This window comes from Enhydra lutris, unplaced genomic scaffold (assembly GCF_002288905.1).
Source record: "Enhydra lutris kenyoni isolate GAN:26980312 unplaced genomic scaffold, ASM228890v2 scaffoldscaffold8, whole genome shotgun sequence".
NCBI lineage: Eukaryota > Metazoa > Chordata > Mammalia > Carnivora > Mustelidae > Enhydra > Enhydra lutris.
The window spans coordinates 30914688-30935850 of NW_019154092.1; the positions used below are offsets into that span (position 1 = coordinate 30914688).

General features: G+C 36.0%; 1 protein-coding gene across 4 annotated transcripts in view; it reads left to right on the top strand.

Moving 5' to 3' along the window:
* Positions 1-21163, top strand: part of LOC111142579 (KIAA1328 ortholog) — a 325804-nt gene that overhangs the window by 10476 nt on the left and 294165 nt on the right. For all 4 annotated transcript variants that reach the window (XM_022495863.1, XM_022495865.1, XM_022495866.1 and 1 more), the window contains one exon: positions 7423-7517. In XM_022495863.1, coding sequence (XP_022351571.1) covers positions 7423-7517 — 95 coding nt within the window. The remainder of the gene's footprint in view (positions 1-7422; positions 7518-21163) is intronic.

Consider the following 21163-nt stretch of genomic DNA (forward strand, 5'->3'; position numbering starts at 1 on the left):
ATTTAATTTTTTTTATGTGGTGACTCATATTTATTCTGTCGCCTGTGGATATCCACTTGTCCCACCATCATTTGTTAAAATTATTCCTTTCCTTTTGATTGTTCTTCCCTTGTTAAAAATCCCTTAACCATGTACATGTAAATGTTTATTTGTGGACTCTCAATTCTGTTCCATTGATTAACATTACTATTTTTATGCCAATACCAAGTTCATTACCATTTGGAATTATTTTTTGGAATCAAGAAATGGAAGTCCTCCGAGTTTGATTTTCTTTTTTAAGATTTTGGCTATTCTGCATCCCTTGAATTTCCATAGAGAATCACCTTGGCAATTTCTGCACATGGGTCAACCTGAATTTTGATAGCAATTGTAGTAAATCTTCAGATAAATTTGGAGAGTACTTTAATAATATCAATTCTTCCAGTCCTTGAATATGGTATATGAGATAGCTTTTCATTTACATAGACCTTCTTTAATTTCTTTGAGCGATGTTTTGTAGTTTGAGGTGTATGTATCTTGTACTCTTTTTGTTAAGTTTATTTATATTTTTTTGTTATTTATTGCTAGTGTATGGAAATACAGTTGATTTTGTCTGTTGATTTTGTATCCTGGAACCTTTCTAAATTCACTTATTAATGTGAATCTAATAGTTTTTGGTGATTTTCTTTCCTTTTTAAAATATTTTATCTATTTATTTGAGAGAGAGTGAGAGGGAGCATGAGCAGGAATGAGGAGAAGCAGACTCCCCACTGAGCAGGGAGCCCAATGCAGGGCTTGACCCCAGGACCCTGGGAACATGACCTGAGCTGAAGGCAGACACTTAACTAACCAACTGAGCCACCCAGGGGCCCCAGGGAATTTCTTTTCTTTTCTTTTTTTTTAATTTTATTTTTGGATGCAATCTTTGCACATTTTATTTTTTTAAAGATTTTATTTATTTGACAGAGAGAAAGTAAGCAGAGAGGCAGGCAGAGAGAGGAGGAAGTAGGCTCCCTGCTGAATAGAGAGCCCGATGTGGGGCTCGATCCCAGGACCCTGAGATCATGACCTGAGCCAAAGGTGGAGGCTTAAACCCACTGAGCCACCTAGGCGCCCCGCCCTGGTGAATTTCTTATAATTTTTTATACATATATGATTATGTCATCTGTGAATATAGTTTTACAGCTTCCTTTTTAATTTGGATTCCATTTATTTCAATTGTGTTTTAAAGAGTTTCAAATAATTAAAATGTTTTTTTTTAAGATTTATTTATTTTAGAGAGAGAGAGAGCGTGAGTGGAAGAAGGAGAAAGAATCTCAAGCAGACTCTGTGCTGAGTGCAGAGCCTGATGTGGGATGTGATACCATGACCCTTGAGATCACGAGCTGAGCTGAAACCAGGAGTCAGAGCATAGGTGCTCCTCAACAAAAGGCTTTTAAATTTACCCATGTAATTACCATTTTTGTTGTTTTCCATTTGATATCATTGGTATGCTCCATCTGCTTAAAGTACTCCCTTCAACATTATGATAGTTCAGGTACACTAGGAATGGATATTTTGACTTTTGTATGCCTGAAGAAGTCTTTGTTTCACTTTTGTTTTTACTGGTTATAGAATTTTGAGTTGATAGTTTTTTTTCCCCTTAGTGCTTTAATGATGTCATTGCGCTATTGCCTGGTTTCACTGTTTTTGAGAAATCTGCTGTCATTCTTACTTTTATTCTTTCATATTTACTATGTGAGTTTAAACTGCTTTTGGGATTTTCCTTTCATTCCTAGTTTCAAGCAATTTGATTATAGTATGCCTTGAACTAATTCTAAGTATGTCTTTTGATTGGGGTTTGTTGAGTCTTTTAGATTTGAGAGTTTATAGTTTTCATAAAATTGGGAAACTTTTTGGCCATTATATGTTGAGATATTATTTTTTGAGGGCTCCAGTTATGCAAATATTAGGCTACTTGAGGTTACGCTGCAGTTTTCTGCTCATTATTTATTCAATTTTTTGTTATTTCTGTGTTTATGTATAGATGGTTTATATTGCTTTGTTTCAAATTCATTAGTCATCTTCTGCCACTAATCTCATCCAGTGTATTTTTTATATAAGACAGTGTTTTTATCTCTACCAGTTCAATTTGGGTCTTTTGTTTTATTTATACATTTCATGTTCTACTTAACATGCTGGGTCTTCTACTTTCTTGAACATATGGAATGTAAATGACTATTTTAATGCTCTTGTTTATAATCCTATCATCTGAGTTATTTATGGAGAGATTTCAATTGAGTAATTTTTCTATTTATGTATTGTATTTATCTGCTTCTTTATCTGCCTGGTTGTTTTTTATTGGATGTCCCCAGACAGTATGAATCATACTTTTTTTTTTTTTTTAAAGATTTTATTTATTTATTTGAGAGAGAGCACATGAGCGAGGAGAAGGTCAGAGAGAGAAGCAGACTCCCTGTGGAGCTGGGAGTCCGATGCGGGACTCGATCCCGGTACTCCAGGATCATGACCTGAGCCGAAGGCAGTTGTCCAACCAACTGAGCCACCCAAGCGTCCCATGAAGATCGGAAGAGCGTCATTTTTTTTTTTTTTAAGTTCTGGATATATTGTGTTTTTTATAATTATCTTGAGGTCTTTTTTTCTGAGACTAAGACAAGTATTTGAGAGTAGTTTGATCTTTTTGAAGTTTGGGGTTAAGCTTTTTTTTTTTTTTTTTTAAGGATTTTTATTTATTTATTTGAGAGAGAGAGAGAGCATGAGACAGGAGAGGGTCAGAGGGAGAAGCAGACTCCGTACTGATCAGGGAGCCCCATGAGAGACTTAATCCTGGGACTCCAGAATCATGACCTGAGCCAAAGGTAGTCTCTTTGAGACTGAGACCAACTGAGCCACTCAGACACCGGGTTTAAGCTTTTAAAGGTGACACTAGAACAGCTTTTAATATAGGGCTAATTTTGCCCACTATGGGCAGTGACCTGTGGAGTACTCTTCCTGATGCCCCTTGAATTATGAGATTTTCCTCTCTGGCTGGTGGGAACATGGACTATTGCTGGCATTGTATTAGAGACAGAGATTATTCTCACATTCTCATTTGTTCTTTCCTTGGCTTTTGGTGGGCTTCCTCATAGACAAATGCTAATCAGTACTCAACGGCTGATGTGCAGGGAACCCTCTGCAGATCCCTGGAGCTCTCTTTTTGTGCAATTCTATCCTCTCCATGACTCTGCCCTGCGAATTCTAGACACTTTGCTCTCCTGGACTCCCAGCTTTATCTTCTCAACTTGGCGAGATTGCTGGGCTCCATCTGGGTTTCCCCACATTGCACCCTGAAAACTCCAGAGGCAGTTTACCTGGGATAATTGCATGGCTCACCTTATTTGGTTCCCCTCTTTCAGGGATCACTCTCCATGCTGCCTGATTTCTGGTGTTCAAGAACTGCTTTTTCGTATACTTAGTTAGGTTTTTGGTTGTTGTAGGCATCAGGGTAAGCACGGTTCCTATTTGCCCAGAAGTGGAATGTAGGAGCTATGTATGTGTGTATTTATTTTGTTGCAAAACTAGAAATGGTGTGTGGGGGGTGTGTATGTGTGTGTGTATATGCATTTTTTTCTCAAAACTAGACAGATGTGTGTGTTTTTCTTCAGAGAAATAAGTCTTGTAGTTTTTCTGTATGTGATTTTTATAGCTATTGATGTTCAATAGCTAAGTTCTTAATTCATTAAGGTTTTCAAAGTGGTAATTATGCCAGCTCAAGTCTTCTGGGAAGTAGGTACTAAGATGAAAGTAAAACTGGAAGAGATTTAGTGGAGGAAGAGCTGACGTGGGATAGAGAATAAAGTGAACAGGGAGAGACAAGGAGAGCCTTAGATTTTATTGCAAGTCTGGCATCTGTGAGAGAACAAAGAAAGAAGAAAAATTCACTAGGAAAAACCTCACACTTCATACTGCCTTGCAATCAGGGCTAGTGTCTGTCAGCCTAATGGGGAACCCCAGAGCAAATACTGTTCCTTAAGGATGCCGTGTCAAACAGAAATGGCTCAGTTCCAGTACCTCTGCTGTTTCCAGTCACTTGCGCTGTTGTGAACACCGCAGTGGATCTGAAGGTATGGCAGTAGTTAGGTGAGGCTGTTAGCCAACTATGCTCTTTGCAACAGGTTCTCTCTTTTGTAGAAGCCACATTGTTTTATTTCTCCCAGTGAAAACCATTATTCATCAGGAATTAGTATGGGTGTGGTGTTAAGTTAGTTCAGTTCATTTTTCCATATGGACAGTCTGTTGATCTGCACTGTTCATTGAGAAGACCATTCTTCTCCCCATTGAATTGCAATGATGCCATTGTAAGCCAAGTAAAGGAAGGGTATAACCTTCCTTTATTCTGTCATCTGCTTTCGTAATACCTATCCTCAATTTTGTGTTTATCGTTCTTTTGTGTGTGTTTTTTTTTTAATGTCAGGGTAGGCAAACTTTTTCTGTAAAGGGCCAGGTAATAAATATTTAACCTTTGTGAGCCATGTGGCCTCTGTCTCAGTTACTCAACTCTGACACTGTAGTATGAAGAACTATATATATATATACACATACATATATATGTATATGTATGTATATATATGTCAGTGTGTACATGAATGTACATGGCTGTGTTTTAATAAACCCTTATTTACAGAAAAAGCCAGTGAGCCAGATTTGGCTTGCAGCTACAGTTTACCAACCCTTGCCCTATATAGTCTAAATACATAATTGTTTTTTAAACAGTGTTCAGTGTTATGTTCAGTGTTCAGTGTTATGTATATTTGGAACTTTACATAAATAAGCTCATACTATGTGTATTGCATCGTTTGCTTTTTTTGCTCAATGTTATATTCATGAGATTTACTTACGTTGTGTATAGCTGTATATCATTCCTTTTTTTAAAGATTTATTTGTTTATTTGAAAGAGAGAGAGTTGGGGGAGGAACAAAGGGAGAGAATCTTCAAGCAGACTCCCTGCTGAGCATGGAGCCTAACAGGAAGCCATCTCATGACCCATGAGATCATGACCTGAGCCCAAACCAAGAGCCAGGCACTTAACCGACTGAGCTACTAGATACCCCACTGTACGTTATTTCTTTTCACTTATATTTCAGCCAGAGTCTAGTCACTTTTTTTTCACTGAGAGTATTTCATATAAAGACTTGCTAAAATGGTGCTGGAGAACTGAGAAGGTAAACAGAACACCAACATATCATGTAGGTAGTAAGTGCAAAAAATAATTCCCATCTCTAGGGCTTGGAAAACAGCCAGAGCAAGTTGGATTTATTAAAACTTAGAAGCTTGGGGGAGGGCCCCTTTAGAGCTGGAACATGAGCTTCTGATGATGGGGACCCAGCCTAACTGATATTGCTGACTGCGAGGAGACATGCTAAGGGCTGGTTCTGCCAGGGCTGGGAAAATTGCAAACTGGAATCTGCTGTCCTTGCCAGGACACACTCTGGCAGGGGTGACACTAGTGGGAATGAGATGTAAATAGGAAGGACTGTGTCTTTTCTTCTTTTTCCAGCAACCTGTGGTTTCCCTCTAGTTCTTCCTATTGATGGGTTTTAACAGAGCCATCTGGCAAAGGAGATACGGGGTTTCTAGAGTCTGAGGCCCAGCACCACAAAGGAGGTCTCAGAAGGGTGGGTTTGAAGATGAAAGTCAGTAAGTAGCTTAACAACCAGTACCTACAGAATTCCATTGTCTAAATATGCTACAGTTTATTCTCTAATTGACAAACATTTGTATTTTCAATACAAATTTTATTGAAAATTGGCTGTTCTGTTAAATACAATGCTGCTGATATCCTTGCCCATGTGTAAGGGTTTCTCTTTTTTGTTCTTTTACTCACTGCATCACTAAGATGCCTTCTCATGTGTTTTCAGCAACTTTTCCCATTGCCAGATAGAGTGGCTTCTTTCCACATTCTGTGTAACTTTTTTGATCATTAGCATCATTAACTCCATACTCTTCTCAAAACATATTTTCTCCCACCATATTATATCCTTCTGATTCTCTTTCATTCTTTAATTTATTATCTTGGATTCATAGAAGATTTTTAAAAACTGATAGTTTTTAATGTTAAGGAAAAATCTAAAACATAGAGAAGTATAAAGAAAATAATAAAAATCTAAATATCGTCCATAATACCATAAGCCCTATGGTATTATGGATTACATCTTTATGTTTTTCTCTGACTTAAGAGCCAGACCCACATTTCCAATTTCCTGCCTAACATTTCCATATGACTTTCATCCTAGCATCTTAAGTTGACCATATTCAAAGCCAAACTCATTTTCTTACTCTCTCCTTTCTCCTATTGCCTTTTTCTCCCCATCTTTCCCATCTATGGCTATCAGTATTTCCAGGACTCATTTTAGAAGTCTTGGATTGTTCTTGGCAACCTGAAGAAATTGGACTAACCTACTTGTACAAATGCCTAGGGTTCCTTCTGTTTACATGTTACCTCTAGTTTTCCTGTGACTTGCTTAGTTTCAGTGCTTTAAAGATCCTCTTAATGAAGTTCAAGTACTGGGAGAACTTTTTAGAGCACAAGAAATAGTTCAGTGGTTGAGAGCACATACTCTGGATGTGTGCTCAGGTGTTGGTTCTGCTGCTTTAAATGTTATCCAAGGCAAGGTGTCCCCTCACCCATAAATACAAATAATACCTAATTCATAGCACTGTTGTGCAAATGAGCTGGATTAGTAACTGTAAAGTACTTATAATGTTCCTCACATGCAGTAAATATGAGATATGTGTTAGCTATTATTATTACTCTTTGGTCTAGTACCCGTTGGAATGAACTTTAGGATATATTGAGAACTTAGAAACTGGTGCCTTTGCTGTCAACCTTAGTGTACTCTTAAGCAGCCTGTGGGCTGTAGTGTAGGAAAAGTTCTCAGTATCTTCCATTAGGTTTTGTGACATTCACCAAGGGAAAGTTGTTTCCTTAATAATCCCTAATATTTAAGCCTTTTGTGATCTTCTCTATATAAATTTCTCTGTGTAAATTTTATAATGTCCCCTTCTGGACAAGACAGTTCCTTAGCCTGTTTTGAATTCATAATAGGTTTGAATGAAACATAAAGTGTGTACCAGGGCACCTGGGTTGTTCAGTCAGTTAAGCATCTACTTTTGGCTCAGGTCATGATCCCAGGGTCCTGCCATGGAGCCCTGCATCAGGCTCCCTGCCCAACGGGATTCTGCTTTTCCTGTCCTCCCAACTCGTGTTCTATCTCGCTATCATTGTCTCTTGTTCTCAAATAAATAAATAAAATCTTAAAAAAAAAAAAAAAAAAGGAACATACCACCAGAGAAAAGATACCTGAGAAATTTTACCTCCTGTGCTAATTTTAAGAGATTTCTCAAAAAGTCCTAAAAATTGCTTTTACCAAAAGTTAACCAAAAGATTTTTTTGTTTTGTATTAGAATTTCTGCAGGGGAGGACTAAAGAGTGCGTCATTGAAGGATTTGTGTCTTGAAGACAAAAGACGCATTGCAAATTTAATTAAAGAATTGGCCAGGTAAGATAAAATCTTATATGAAATGTATTATTGTATAAAAGAGACAACTCTTTTTGAAAATCGAAATTACTGTGTTTTGATGTCATGTATCATTGATCTTATGGAAGCAGAGATATTTAGAAAAAAAAAATTTTTTTGTGGCCTATTTGTGGCCCCAAAAAAAGAAAGTAGAAAAAAAGTAAGAAAGAAAGACCAGAACAGACCACTTCCCAATTTACATTTTCTTATTTATTTAATTTCCCAAATTATTAGGTGCATGTATTTGCAGCCGTCCTCTATCAAAAGGGAAAATACAGAAACTTAACTCTGCTGTCGATGGAGGTTGATATGTTGTAATGAGCGTCACAGCAATTACCTTTCGTTTTGTTGTAGATCCGAACAGAAATGAGCATTCATTTTACTGTAGTCCATCACAAGAATAGCTATTGTTGTTTTGTTAGCTACCGATGCTATCAGGATTCAAAATAAGGGATTTGGAATTTTGAGAATAATAGTTCATAGCTATTTGGTTGTACTATTCCAGTTTATTAATGATGTGTATGAAGCATATGTCTTGGAGTAATTTTTTTTTTTTTTTGGTAATATACACATCCAGTTTGGTGGTCTTAAATTACTTAAGAAATGAAGATGTCTGCAGTAGAATATATTAATATAAATTGTAAAACTCAAATTTAAGGAAGAGCCTACCTAAAAGTTGATTAAAATGGTACTGGTTTTTGTCATTAAATTCCATGTTTGGAAATAGTAGGTATTTTCCTTCTTTCTTTATTTTTAATGAAAAATAGCTATGTGAGGGGCGCCTGGGTGGCTCAGTGGGTTAAAGCCTCTGCCTTCGGCTCAGGTCATGATCCCAGGGTCCTGGGATCGAGCCCCGCATCGGGCTCTCTGCTCAGCGGGGAGCCTGCTTCCTCCTCTCTCTCTGCCTGTCTCTCTACCTACTTGTGATCTCTATCTGTCAAATGAATAAATTAAAAAAAAAATCTTAAAAAAAAAAAATAGCTATGTGAAGTGTTTCAAAATCTATTTCATGTCCAGGCCTTAAAATAATGTTTGTAGAAGCTTTTATAAAAAGACTGAAGTTAAAAAATTGCCTTACTAAATCATAGAATTACAGTTACAGAAACGACAACAATGATGTTTTGGGGGCTAGGTTACAGGGTATGACTATTTCCAAGTACATGCCTTAGTCTGAATTTGATATGCCACCTGAGAGAAGCAGTAATTTCAATTTCACTAGAATTCTTTGGCTGTTCTAGTCTCTGAAGTAGAGTTTTCATTCCCTTCAAATACTGTTTTTTGTACTGGGAAAACATTTGTTATTCCCCATACTTGCAGATGATCTTCTCCCAAGGCTTTTTACCACATAGATGGTATGGATATCCTTACGTATGCTTGATGGCTTTGAAAAGCTATTACCATTAGTTTGAAATCATCTACTAACGGTCCTGAATTGCCATTATTGCTCTAAGTGATCCGTTTTATTTTAGTTGCAAGGCTTGGAGGACTCCTGAAATATTAGAGCATGTTTTTTTGGCTTTAGCAGCCTTCTGCTTTCTAGCAAGAGATTCAGGGTGTTACTACAAGGTTAGGATTAATATAGATTTGCTAATATTGCTAGAAACTCCATTATTGTATTTACTATTAATATACAGATATGTGGGAATAATGTGCTCTTCTTTCCTTGAGTTTGCTAGGTTTCTTCTGTTGGATATTTCAGTCAACTTTTTTCTGCTGGTACTTGCCAAAGCATTTTCTTCACTTTTTTTTTTTTTTTTTCTTTGCAGAACTCGTTTTTATTGAAGTGGGGAAATGTAGAACAAAATTCCATATGGCTCAAACACTGGCAACTAAGCACATGTAGCCTTTATGTTCTTTTACCTCTGGATTTTCACCCTGGTTTCAAATAACTGGTTGCCTGTTGGCATTAAATATAGTCATTTCTCTTTCATCTTGAGAAATACTCCTCAAACCACATATTTCCTTCCAGCTACTACCTTCTCTGTACACCACAACATAACTTCATTCCTAGAAAGAGTCTGTAGTTTTATTTTCTACTCTGCTGCGTTTCATTCCCTCCTCAAGCTTATTTATTTATTTGAAAATATATGGAGGTGTAATTTGCATAAAATAGCATGTATGCATTTTTTAAAAATATGTATGTAGTTTAAGTGTATATTTCAGTGAGTTTTGGCAAATGTAAAGTCACTTTAAAAAGTTCTTTTGAGAACTTTACAGTCAGTTCCTTCTTCTCTTCTCCACCCCAGATAGCCGTTCATGTGATTTCTGTCATTATTGCTTAGTTTTACATGTTCTGACATGCCATGTAAATGGCCATATAGTATATATCCTCTTCTATCTGACTTTTTTCCCTCAGCAAAATGATTTTGTGTGTGTGGTAAAATATACATAACATAAAACTTATCATCTTAACCATTTTTAAGTGTACAGTTCAGTGGTATTAAGTACATTCATACTGTTGTGCAATCATCTCCACAGTCCATTTCCAGAACTACTTCATCATTGAAACCCTGTATCCATTAAAAATATACTCCTCACTCTTTCCTCCCTCAGAGTCTTTGGTAACCACTATTCTCTGAGTCTTTGTGAATTTGACTGTTTTAGATCCTTCATATAAGTGGAATCATAGTATATATGTCCTTTCGTATCTGGCTTATTTCAGGGAGTAATGTTTTTGAGAGGTTTTTTGTTTTTTTTTTTTTTTCAGTTTGTTGCATGTAGGTGTAGTTCATTGTTTATTGTTGATTAGTATTGTGTTGTTTGCATGTACTTTAGTTTGTTTATTCAACTGTAAAATGGACCTTTGGGTTGTTCGAGTTTTTGCCTTTTATGAATAAAGCTTCTGTAATATTCATGTGCAAGTGTTGTGTGGATTTGATGTCTTAATTTTTTTAAAAGATTTTACTTATTAAAAAAATAAATAAAGTTTTTATTTATTTGACAGACAGAGATCACAAGTAGGCAGAGAGGCAGGCGGGGGGTGGGGAGCGGGGAGCGGGAAGCAGGCTCCCCGCTGAGCAGAGAGCCCTATGGTGGACTCAATCCCAGGACCCTGAGATCACGACCCAAGCCGAAGGCAGAGGCTTAACCCACTGAGCCACCCAGGCGCCCCTTAATTTTTCTTCTGTAAATACTTTAGGTATAGAATTACTCTTTTCTGTGATAAATGTATATTTAACTTTATAAGAAACTGCCAAACTGCCTCCTAATGCGGTTGTGTTATTTCTCACTTCCTCTTGCAGCCGATGAGAATGCCATCATTCAGCATAGACACTAACTCTTGGTATTGTCATTTCTTTAAATTTTAGCTGTTCTAATGAGTATAGTGATATCTCCTTATGGAATGAATTTATGTTTTCTTAAGATTAGTGGGAAGATTGTCCATTCTTCTTTTAAGTATCTGTTAAATTTTTTGCCTTTTTTTTTTTTTTGACCCATCCCTTGCTCTTCTTGATACTGAGGTTTTCTTTATATACTTTGGATGCAAGTTGTCATATATATGGTTTTCCCCCCAAACCTTGCTTTCTAATTATCTTAACGTTTTCTTTTTCTTTTTAAAATATTTTTATTTTTAAGGAATTTCTATACCCAATGAAGGGCTTGAATTCATAGCCCACCCTCCCCAAAATATGGAACACTTCATGAATTTGCTTGTCATCCTTGTGCAGGGGCCATACTAATCTTCTCTGTATTGTTCCAATTTTAGTATATGTGCTGCCGAAGCGAGCACTGTCTTAATGTTTTCTTTTGTAAAGCAAAATTCGTTATTTTGATGAACTTCAGTTTATCAGTTTTTTCTTTTGTGGTTCATGTCCTTAGCGTTCTATCCAAAAATTATTGCCTGTTCCACGCTAACAAAGATTTTTTCCTTTTATAGAAAAAACTGTCCTTTCTGCAGAATTACTTCCACCTCCTTGTCAAAAGCATGCATGGTCTTTCCCTGGGCTTTTCATTCCATTGCATTGATCTTTGTGTTGCCCTTAGGCCAATACCAAACTGACTTGATTACTGTAATTTTACAGTAACTCTTGAAATCAGATAAATCTTACAGCTTTGCTCTTTCTGAAAACTGTTTTGGCTTTTTGAGGTCCTTTGCATTTCCCTGTAAATTTTAGAATTAGCTTGTTAATTTTTAAAGGATAGTTGCCTCTGAGAATTTTGTTTGGGATGTATTGAATTTGTAGATCATCTTGAGGAAAATTGACATCTTTGCATTATTCAGTCTTTCGGTTGGTGATATGTCGTATTTCTCCATTTATTTAGATTATCTTAAATTTTTTTTTGTAGTGAATTGTAGTTTTCATAGTACAGGTTATAGAATATGCACATATGTTATCCTCAAGTATTTTATGTTTTTTTTTTTTAAGATTTTATTTATTTATTTGACAGACAGAGATCACAAGTAGGCAGAGAGGTAGGCAGAGAGAGAGGAGGGGAAGCAGGCTCCCCGTCGAGCAGAGAGCCTGAAGTGGGGCTTGATCCCAGGACCCTGGGATCATGACCTGAGCTGAAGGCAGAGGCTTTAACCCACTGAGCCACCCAGGCACCCCTGTATTTTATGTTTTTGATACTATTGTAAATGGCATGATTTAGAATTTTTATTATACATTTATAAATTTTATTTCATTTCTCATATGATATAATGGCTTTTTTAAAATATTGGCTTGATCTCAAACTTTCTAAATTTACTTGTTATAACAGGTTTTTTTGGCAGAACACTATGGATTTTCAATATATAGTAATGATCATGTCATCTACAAATAAAAACAATTTTATTTTCCTTTCCAATTTTTGCCTTATGTATTTGATGCTGTGGTTACTAGTTGTGCTCAATGTACTCATCTTCCTGTTTTTTTTTTTTTAATTATTAAAGATTTTATTTATTCTAGAAAAAGAGTGAGTGAGCTTGGGGGGACGGCCAGAAGGAGGGGTAGAAGTACGGGGAACCCACAGGGCTGAATCCCAGGACCCTGAGGTCATGACCTAAGCTGAAGGCAGATGCTCATCCAACTGAGTCACCCAGGCACCCCTCATTTTCTTGTTTAAATCAACCTGTGGTCACCCTGGGGATCTGTAATATGCATTCTTGACTAATCATAGTCTAATATTAATTGATACCTTTAGCTCTATTCTAAACATTTCAAGAACTTTAGAACTCAATAACTTTAACTTCATTTTCCTCTCTTGATTATGTGCCACAGTGTGTCATAATTTGTATATATTTATATATATGTTTTAATATATTTAATTTATTTAAATTTAAATCAGTGTAATATGATCATTACTCTTTTGTATTATTTTGAAATAATTTTAGACTTACAGAAAAGTTGCTGAAATAGTACAGTGACTGCTAGTGAATATAAGGTTTCTTTTGGGAAGGGTGGAAGTGTTCTAATTTTAGATTTTAGTGATAGTTGCAGAACTCTGAAAATATACAAAAAGCCATTGAATTGTACACTGTAAGTGAGTTAACCTCGTTATATGATGATTTATATTCAGTAAAGCTCTTTAAAAAAAGTTATGATGAGTTCTGATAACTTTCATCCAGCTTGCTATAGTTAACATCTTAAATAATGCATTGTAATAGTCAAAAATTAATATTGGTACAATAGTATTAATTAGCTACGGTTGATTCAGATTTCTTCAGCTTTCCTACTAATTTTTTTTTCTGTTCCAGTATCACATTTTATATTCAGTTTTCATGTTTCCTTAGTCTCCTCCCATTTGTGGCAGTATGTTAGTTTTTTTTGCTTTCCATGACCTGTCACTTTTGAAGAATACTGTTCAGATATTTTGTAGTATTTCTTTCAGATTTTTTTTTCATGTTTTCATGATTATATTGTATTAGGATATTATATCAGGGAAAGTATAAGGTTGATGTGTTGTTACTGGTGGTTTTAACTATGATAACATAGTTGATGTAGAGTGTACTAGTTTCTCTCCTGAAAAGTTGTATTGTTCTCTGTAGTTAATAAATTGGTAGAGGTCCATGAGGATTATTGAAATCCAGTGTTTTTTTTTCTGAAACTTTTACCCACTGTTATAAGCACTTATCAAAGAGACTTCACTGCAACAACTATTACTGTGATGTTCTAATAGTTACTTATGTTTCCCCGATTTGTTTGCATTTATTAATCAGAATTCTTATTTAAGGATGAGCTATCCCTCCTGCTGTATGTATGTATGTATTTATTTCAGTATTCATTTTGTTATTTATTTTTATCAATAATAGTAATAATAATAATAATAATAATAATAATAATAATGTACCCATGGACATTTATTTTATTCTAGTTCAGGACTCACCAAAACAAAAATAGAATAGCAAGATGATACTTTTTTTTTTTTAAGATTTTATTTATTTCAGAGAGAGAGCATGAACAAGGGGGAAGAGACAGAGGGAGAGGGAGAAGCAGACTCCCCACTGAGCAAGGAGCTCGATATGGGACTTGGTCCCAGGATCCTGGAATCAAGACCTGAGCCAAAGGCAGACGCTTAACCAACTGAGCCACCCAGATACCCAAGATGATGTTTTTTCTTTTTTTTTTTAAGTTTTATCATTTTAGAGAGTGAGAGAGAGAGCACGTGTGCATGAGAGCAGGGAGGGAGGAGCAAAGGAGAGGGAGAGAGTGAGAGAAATCCTCAAGCAGACACCTCGCTGAGCACGATGCCTGACTTGGGCTCGATCCTGGGACCCTGAAATCATGATCTGAGCCAAAATCAAGGGGTGCCCGCTCAACCGACTGCCATCCAGGTGCCCCAAGGTGATACTTTTTTTTTTTTGAACTTTTCATTTTGAGGTAATTCTGGATTTGCCTAAGAAATAATAGAGAGTTGGGGTGCCTGAGTGGCTCAGTGGGTTAAGCCTCTGCCTTTGGCTCAGGTCATGATCCCAGGGTCCCGGGATCGAGCCCCACATCAGGCTCTCTGCTCTGCGGGGAGCCTGCTTCCTCCTTTCTCTCTGCCTGCCTCTCTGCCTACTTGTGAGCTCTGTCAAATAAGTAAATAAAAAAATCTTAAAAAAAATAATACAGAGAGAGCTCAAGTCCCCTCTCCCCAGTTTTCACCAATGGTAATGTTTTGATTAACTATAATACAGTATTTCAACTCAGAAATTGACACTGATAGGACCCATCAACCTTGTATAGATTTTACAGGTATTCATTTGTGTGTGTGTGTGTGTATATAGTTCTATGCAATTTTATCACATGTAGATTTGTGTACCATCACCAAAGTAAAGATATAAAATGGTTTTGTTAAAAAAAATTACTCATGTTGTCCCTTTATAGACATAGCTAACTTTCCTTCCTACTCCTTTCCCTAATCCTTAGCCACCATTAACCTACCTTCCATCTCTATAATTTTGTCATTTTAAGAATGTTTTGTAAATGGAATCATACAGTATGCTGTCTTTGAGGTTGGCTTTTTCCTCACTCACCATAATTCCTTTTAGATTCATTCAGATTGTTGCATGAATCAAAGTTTGTTCCTTTTATTGCTAAGTAATATTCCATGGGTGGATGTACCATAGTTTAACCATTTACCTATTGAAGGATATTTAGCTTCTTTCTGGTTGTTTTTTTTTTTTTAAGATTTTTATTCTTTTAAGTGATCTCTACACCCAACGTGAGGCTTGAATATTAATCCCAAGATCAGGAGTCTCATGTTCTATCCACAGAGCCAGCCAGGCGCCCCTTCTTTCTAGTTTTTGATTGCTACAAATGAAGTTATGAACATTCATATATAGGCTTTAGTGTGAGCATAACATTTCATTTCTTTGGGATATTGTGTCATAAATGCATATTTAGTTTTGTAAGAAGCTGCTGCACAGTTTTCAAAGTGTTTACCATTTTACATTCCCACCAGCAATGCAAGAGAGATCTAGATCCCTTGCATTCTTGCCAACATTTGTTATAATTTTTTTTAATTTTAGCCATTCTTAGAGGTACTTAGTGTTATCTCATTGTGGTTTTAATTTGTATTACTCTGATGACCATTTATGACCTGTTGTTTTGGACATTGTTTCATATGCTTATTTGCCATCTATACCTTCTTCAGTGATATGTCTGTTCGTCCTTTTTGTTGGAATTTTTTTGTTGTTATTGGGGAGTCTGCTTCTCCCTCTGCTTCTCTCTGATCCCCTCCCTCCCTACTTCTTGTGCTCTGTCACAGGCATACACACATGCATGCTTTCTCTCTCAAATAAATAAAATCTTTTAAAAAAAAGTATTCTCTCTTTTTCTGTTTCCCAGAAAAAACTATAAAATTAGTGTTAATTCTTCTTTAAACATTCAATAGAATTCTCCACTGAAACCCTCTGGGCCTGGAGGTATAGTTTAAAAGAGCTTTTCAGTTACAGGTTTAATGTCTTCAGTGGTTACAAGATTATTCACGTTGTCTATTTTGTCTTGGTTGAGCTTTAGGAGTTGTGGTTTTTGAGAATTGTTTCATTTCCTCTGAGTTGCCAAACTTATGAATATAAAGCTGTTCATAGTATTCTCTTATTATCCCTTTAATTACTGCAGGATCTATAGTGCTTTACTTGTGATATTGCTGATTTGTACCTTCTCCTTTAGTCAGTCTTTCCTGGTTTATCAGTTTTATTGATTTTTGTTCAGAGACCAGCTTTTTGTTTCATTGATTTTATCTGTTTTTCCTATTTTCAATTTATTGACTTTTGCTCTTATCTCCTTCCTTCATGTTGCTTTGGGTTTGTTTTGTTCTTTTTCTAGTTTCTTAAAATAGGAGGAACTTAAAGACCATTCCTTTTACTATCAGCATGTAGTGCTATAATCTTCCTTCTCATTACTGCTTTCAGTGCATTGTATGCATTTTAATTTGTTTTATTTTCATTTGCATTCAATATGTATATATATTTAAAATTTCATTGAGACTTCCTTTTTGACTCATGCTTATTTAGAACTATATTTTATAATTTCCAAGTGTTTGGAGATTTTTCTCTTGTCTTTGTAATATTGATTTCTAGTGTGTTTTATTCTGGCCAGAAAACATTTAAATTTTTTTTTCAAACTGTTTTTATTTTTTTTTAATTTTTTAATTTTTTGGTAGTATTTTATTTATTTATTTGACAGAGAGAGAGAGATCACAAGTAGGCAGAGAGGCAGGCAGAGACAGAGAGGGAAGCAGGCTCCCTGCTGAGCAGAGAGCCTGATTCGGGGTTCAATCCCAGTACCCTGAAATCATGACCTGAGCCGAAGGCAGAGGCTTAACCCACTGAGCCACGCAGGCACCCCCCCCCATTTTCAATTTTTTTTGAGGTTTATTTCATGGCCCAAGGTACAAGTGATACTCATAAATGTTTGTGAGTGCTTGACAAAATATTATAACTCTCTTGGTTGACATACAGAAATCTGGTTTATGTTATCTTTAATATGTTTACTTTTTTGGTCAGTCACTTGTATGTAACTAATCATCCCTCTCTGCTGCTTCTCCTTCTATTGCACAGAAGCCTTCTTTATACTTGTCAGATCTTGAGCTCTGACTCCACATTCTAGTTCAGTTCCCCTCCCATGGACACGCTCTTCTCCCTGCTTATATTTCAGCACACCAGTCTAGGCCATACTCTGCTTGAATGCCCTCCTCACTCTACTCTTCGGACAGTTTATGTTGGGCTACCCCCACTACTTGAATATCGTGTTTGATCTGCTTAGGCTTTGACACCCACACCAGGCTCCCCCTTTGCAGTTATGGTTTCCTTATCCTTCTCTGGCTCTGACCTCCATGTTGGTCCTCTCCCTTGTGTTGATACCTTCCTCACTCACCCTCAAGCTCTGACATTTTACCAGCCAGGGCTTTCTTGAGAATAATCTTTCTCATTCTGCCTGAGCTCTGATACCATGAGTCTGTGTCTTCCGCATCTTCCTTTGGCCCTGATAAACTGCTGGAGGTTTGCCATTGTGTGTGTTCTCATCACTCTTCATAGGCTCTTCTATACTGGCACCTACTCCCGACCGCTGCAGAAACCCTGCCTCACCCTCACCATACTTGGGCTCTGAATCTCCATGCTGGGTCACTCCTACCCCCTTACAAGGATACCCACCTCAAATGCTTAGGCTCTTATACCCATGCTAGGCAATTCTTCCACATGGATGCTCTTCTCATTTCACTGAGGCTGTGATACCCATGCTGGACTACCTGCCATGTGTTGATGTCCTTCTCAACCTGCTTGGCCATTGACATCCTACTGGGAAGACCTTGTACATTTGCCCTCCTGATCTCAGTCTGATTCTGATTCTGCCCCACATTCAAGGTTTTAAGACTTAATTGTTCTGGAAGAAGAAGGAAAGTGGAAAATGAAGAAAAGGAGAAGATGAAAGCTCAACTTTCATATCAGAAGAGAAAAAAGTTTTCTCTTTGAATAAAAGATAGATATATTTTCTTGTTCATAAGTAAACACACTGTTTTAAATTTATATACTTTGCTTTTCAAATCATGTCTATAAAACAGGAGTGATACTATTTGCTTTGTGTTCTGCCTACCTTGCCTGGTACATGGCTTTTTTAACTAATAGACTTGAATAAATAGGGAATAAGTTTAAAAGTATAATTTTAAAACTAGAGAGGAAAAGGTATTAAGAGGGGATTATTAGGAAGCTGAAGTTTTAAAAGTTGTTTTCATTTAAGGCTCTCTAGTAAAAATAAGGTAAAAAGATTGAAAATTGTTTCAGTTGTGATAAAGGTCAAGTCAAATGCAGAAAGTGTTAGAAGATTTGGAAAACCTTATGTAGTCCTATGACCTATTTAAATATAGTATACTTAAAGAATTTCAGATATTATGCAGATCTATTAACATTATATTAGGGGAGAAGTCACTGAGAGTGCTTAGCACCTCATACTGATCATTAGCAAGCATATTTCAAAATCATGGTCAGTAGCTCTCAACAGAATATACAAAATAAATAACATGTTTTTCAGTTACAAGGTGACAAGCAATATAAAGGTTAAGTGGTAACTAACTTCTTTTAAATGGTGCCTTTGAGGTGAAAGCACCTTTAAATAAGCATAGGCTTTTTTTTTTTTTTTTTTTTTTTTTTTCTTTGGTAAAAGCATGACCTTCACTTTCAAAATGTTAGTGGGAAAATCCTATGTATCTAAATTCCAAGACTGGTGTATCTGTACCTTGGAGGGGTCCCTTAAAAATCTGGTTGTGAGGTCCTTTGTAGTCAATATCTTTTTTGGTGTTATGATGAAAAAGATCTATTTATCCAAAAGATGCCTATACGATTTATTGGTATTTGTAAACAAGAATAAATGTTAATGGAAGATACAAATAAAATTCAGCGTTGGCATAATAGTTTGGAAAATGGATTCATTCAAACAGGACAAAAGACAGTAGCTACAAGTACAGCTTATTATATGCCTGAGGATAAAAATAAATTAGAAATTCATTTCAGAGAAAGACTTACCAGTTAGGCCAAATACATAAAGAATGTACAGTTCATAGTTAAATTTAACCTGAACATGCGCAAGCAATATTGTGCTATTTGGCAAGAGAACAAATAGAGTTAAACAAAAACAAACCTGGTGTGAGTTTTTAATAATCTTTAGATGCCTCCTTAATAATCTGTATATGCCCAGGAAACTTTTTCGCTTGTGTTATGTACATTGACAATAGAATACAAATACAAATCAAAATTTACAAGCTAATGGAGAATAGATACCACAAAGATAAATTAGGAGTATTATGAATTATTTAGCTTGTGGAAGAGAATGTAAGACATGACTTGATATATGTGTTTCAAGTAAATGAAGGGGTTTCCCTGAGGTGTCCAGCATTGATTTACATTTGCAGAAGGATAAGTGGGATATTGATTGTTCTTTCTGGAAGGTGTTAGGATAGAGATAATTTTTTTGGTTCAAGATTGCTGAATTAAGTGACCTCAAAAATTCTTTTACAGTAAAATTAATGAATTGTTTGCATAGATGGGAAAAGGAGTGTCATTTATGGGGACTTGAAAAATGAATGGCTTTGCAAAATATTGTAGTTTGTGCTGAAAGATGGTGACAGTTCTTTATATATGGATTTGCATTTTTTTACTGAGACTTTTTAAGATGGGGAGGGGTATCATAAACTAATGTACAAACTGTACTATAGCTTAGTCTTTAAAGGAAAAAAAAGTTTAAAAATAATCTTGGCCACAGTTGCAGTTTTTGATGTATATGAGCCATGTTCCAAGAAGCCTAAAAACCCCCACTATTTCATGTCCTATGCCTACAGTGTCAAATAATGCATGGTTCCCCAGTGAATACTTGTGCACTAACTCATTTGAGGACAGGGTTCTTTTTTAGGCTCAGATACTTTGATTTTTCCCAGAGGACAGTTTGCTATTTCTACTTGCCATTTCTTAGAAGAAAAATAGAAAGTGTAACACCATTAGTTTCCCATTGTAAAACGAGTAGATCATTATTATTTTATATTTATTCTGGTCTTTTATTTTTTAAACTAATCATAACTTTTTTGTTATAATTAAATGTACATTGCAGTACAATAAGGAAGTTAGACTTTAATTTTTCAGAGACTTACTTTTTGCCTTCCTATTTGAAACCTTGGTGGATTTTTTTGCAGAAATAGTATTTATGATGGATTATATAATAAATTTCAAGAAAACATAAGGAATTTTCAACTTAGGTAGAAAGGCATTCTTTGAACTTTAGTATATCTTGACACTATAGAACACTTAGTATGCCAAAATTCATTTTTAGATTGTCTATTCTGAGCTTGTACAATTCAAAGAATATTTTTTAATTGATTAGCATGTACTTGACAGTCCTTTTTTTTTTTTTTTTTTTTTTTGGTTCTGGCCAGATACTACTTCCTAAAAGCAGTTAATTTTCCTATACCATTTTTTTCCTCTTATGGATGGCATAATGTAATATGCCTTAATTTATTTTTTCACATTAATAAATGTTATGGTTCTGTGGATTATAACCCAATACTATTGTCATTTATTTTGTTGTTAAAATTGTTCCAGCTTTGAAAATTGGGAGGGCATATTAGGAAAATAAGAGTGTTAAAAAATAAACTGAGACATACTACATTTTTAAGACTCAATTTGAGCAAAAAAATCCATTCAAATCAGGCAGCCCAGCACTGGAAGTGTTTAGGAGCCCTCCACCAACAGGAGCTAGGGGAGAGACTTTTATGGGAGAAAAGATGGAAGCAAAGCAATGAAAGTATTTGCCTGGGCTGTAGCATAAGCCATTGCCTTATTTGGGAATGGCTAAGTGTCTGTTGGTGATGGATTGTTCTTGGGTTTTAATTTCTTAACCTTGAGGTATTATGGGTGTAAGATTTGGTTTGCTTCCTTAGGCTGCTAAGGCAGTAAAGCCACCTCATTCTAATTGCCTCATTGTGGAGTTAATTAATTAGTTAATTAATTAATTAAGATTTTATTTATTTGAGAGAGCCTGTGCTCCAGAGGAGGGGCAGAGGCGGAGGGAGAGGGACAAACAGACTCTGGGCTGAGCACAAAGCCTGGTGCTGGCTATATCCCATGGCTGCTCAGACCATGACCCCAGCTGAAATCAAGAGTCAGTCATTTAACTCACTGAGCCACCCAGGCACCCCTGAATTATTTTAATAAGAGCAGAAACAACTAAATATGTAAG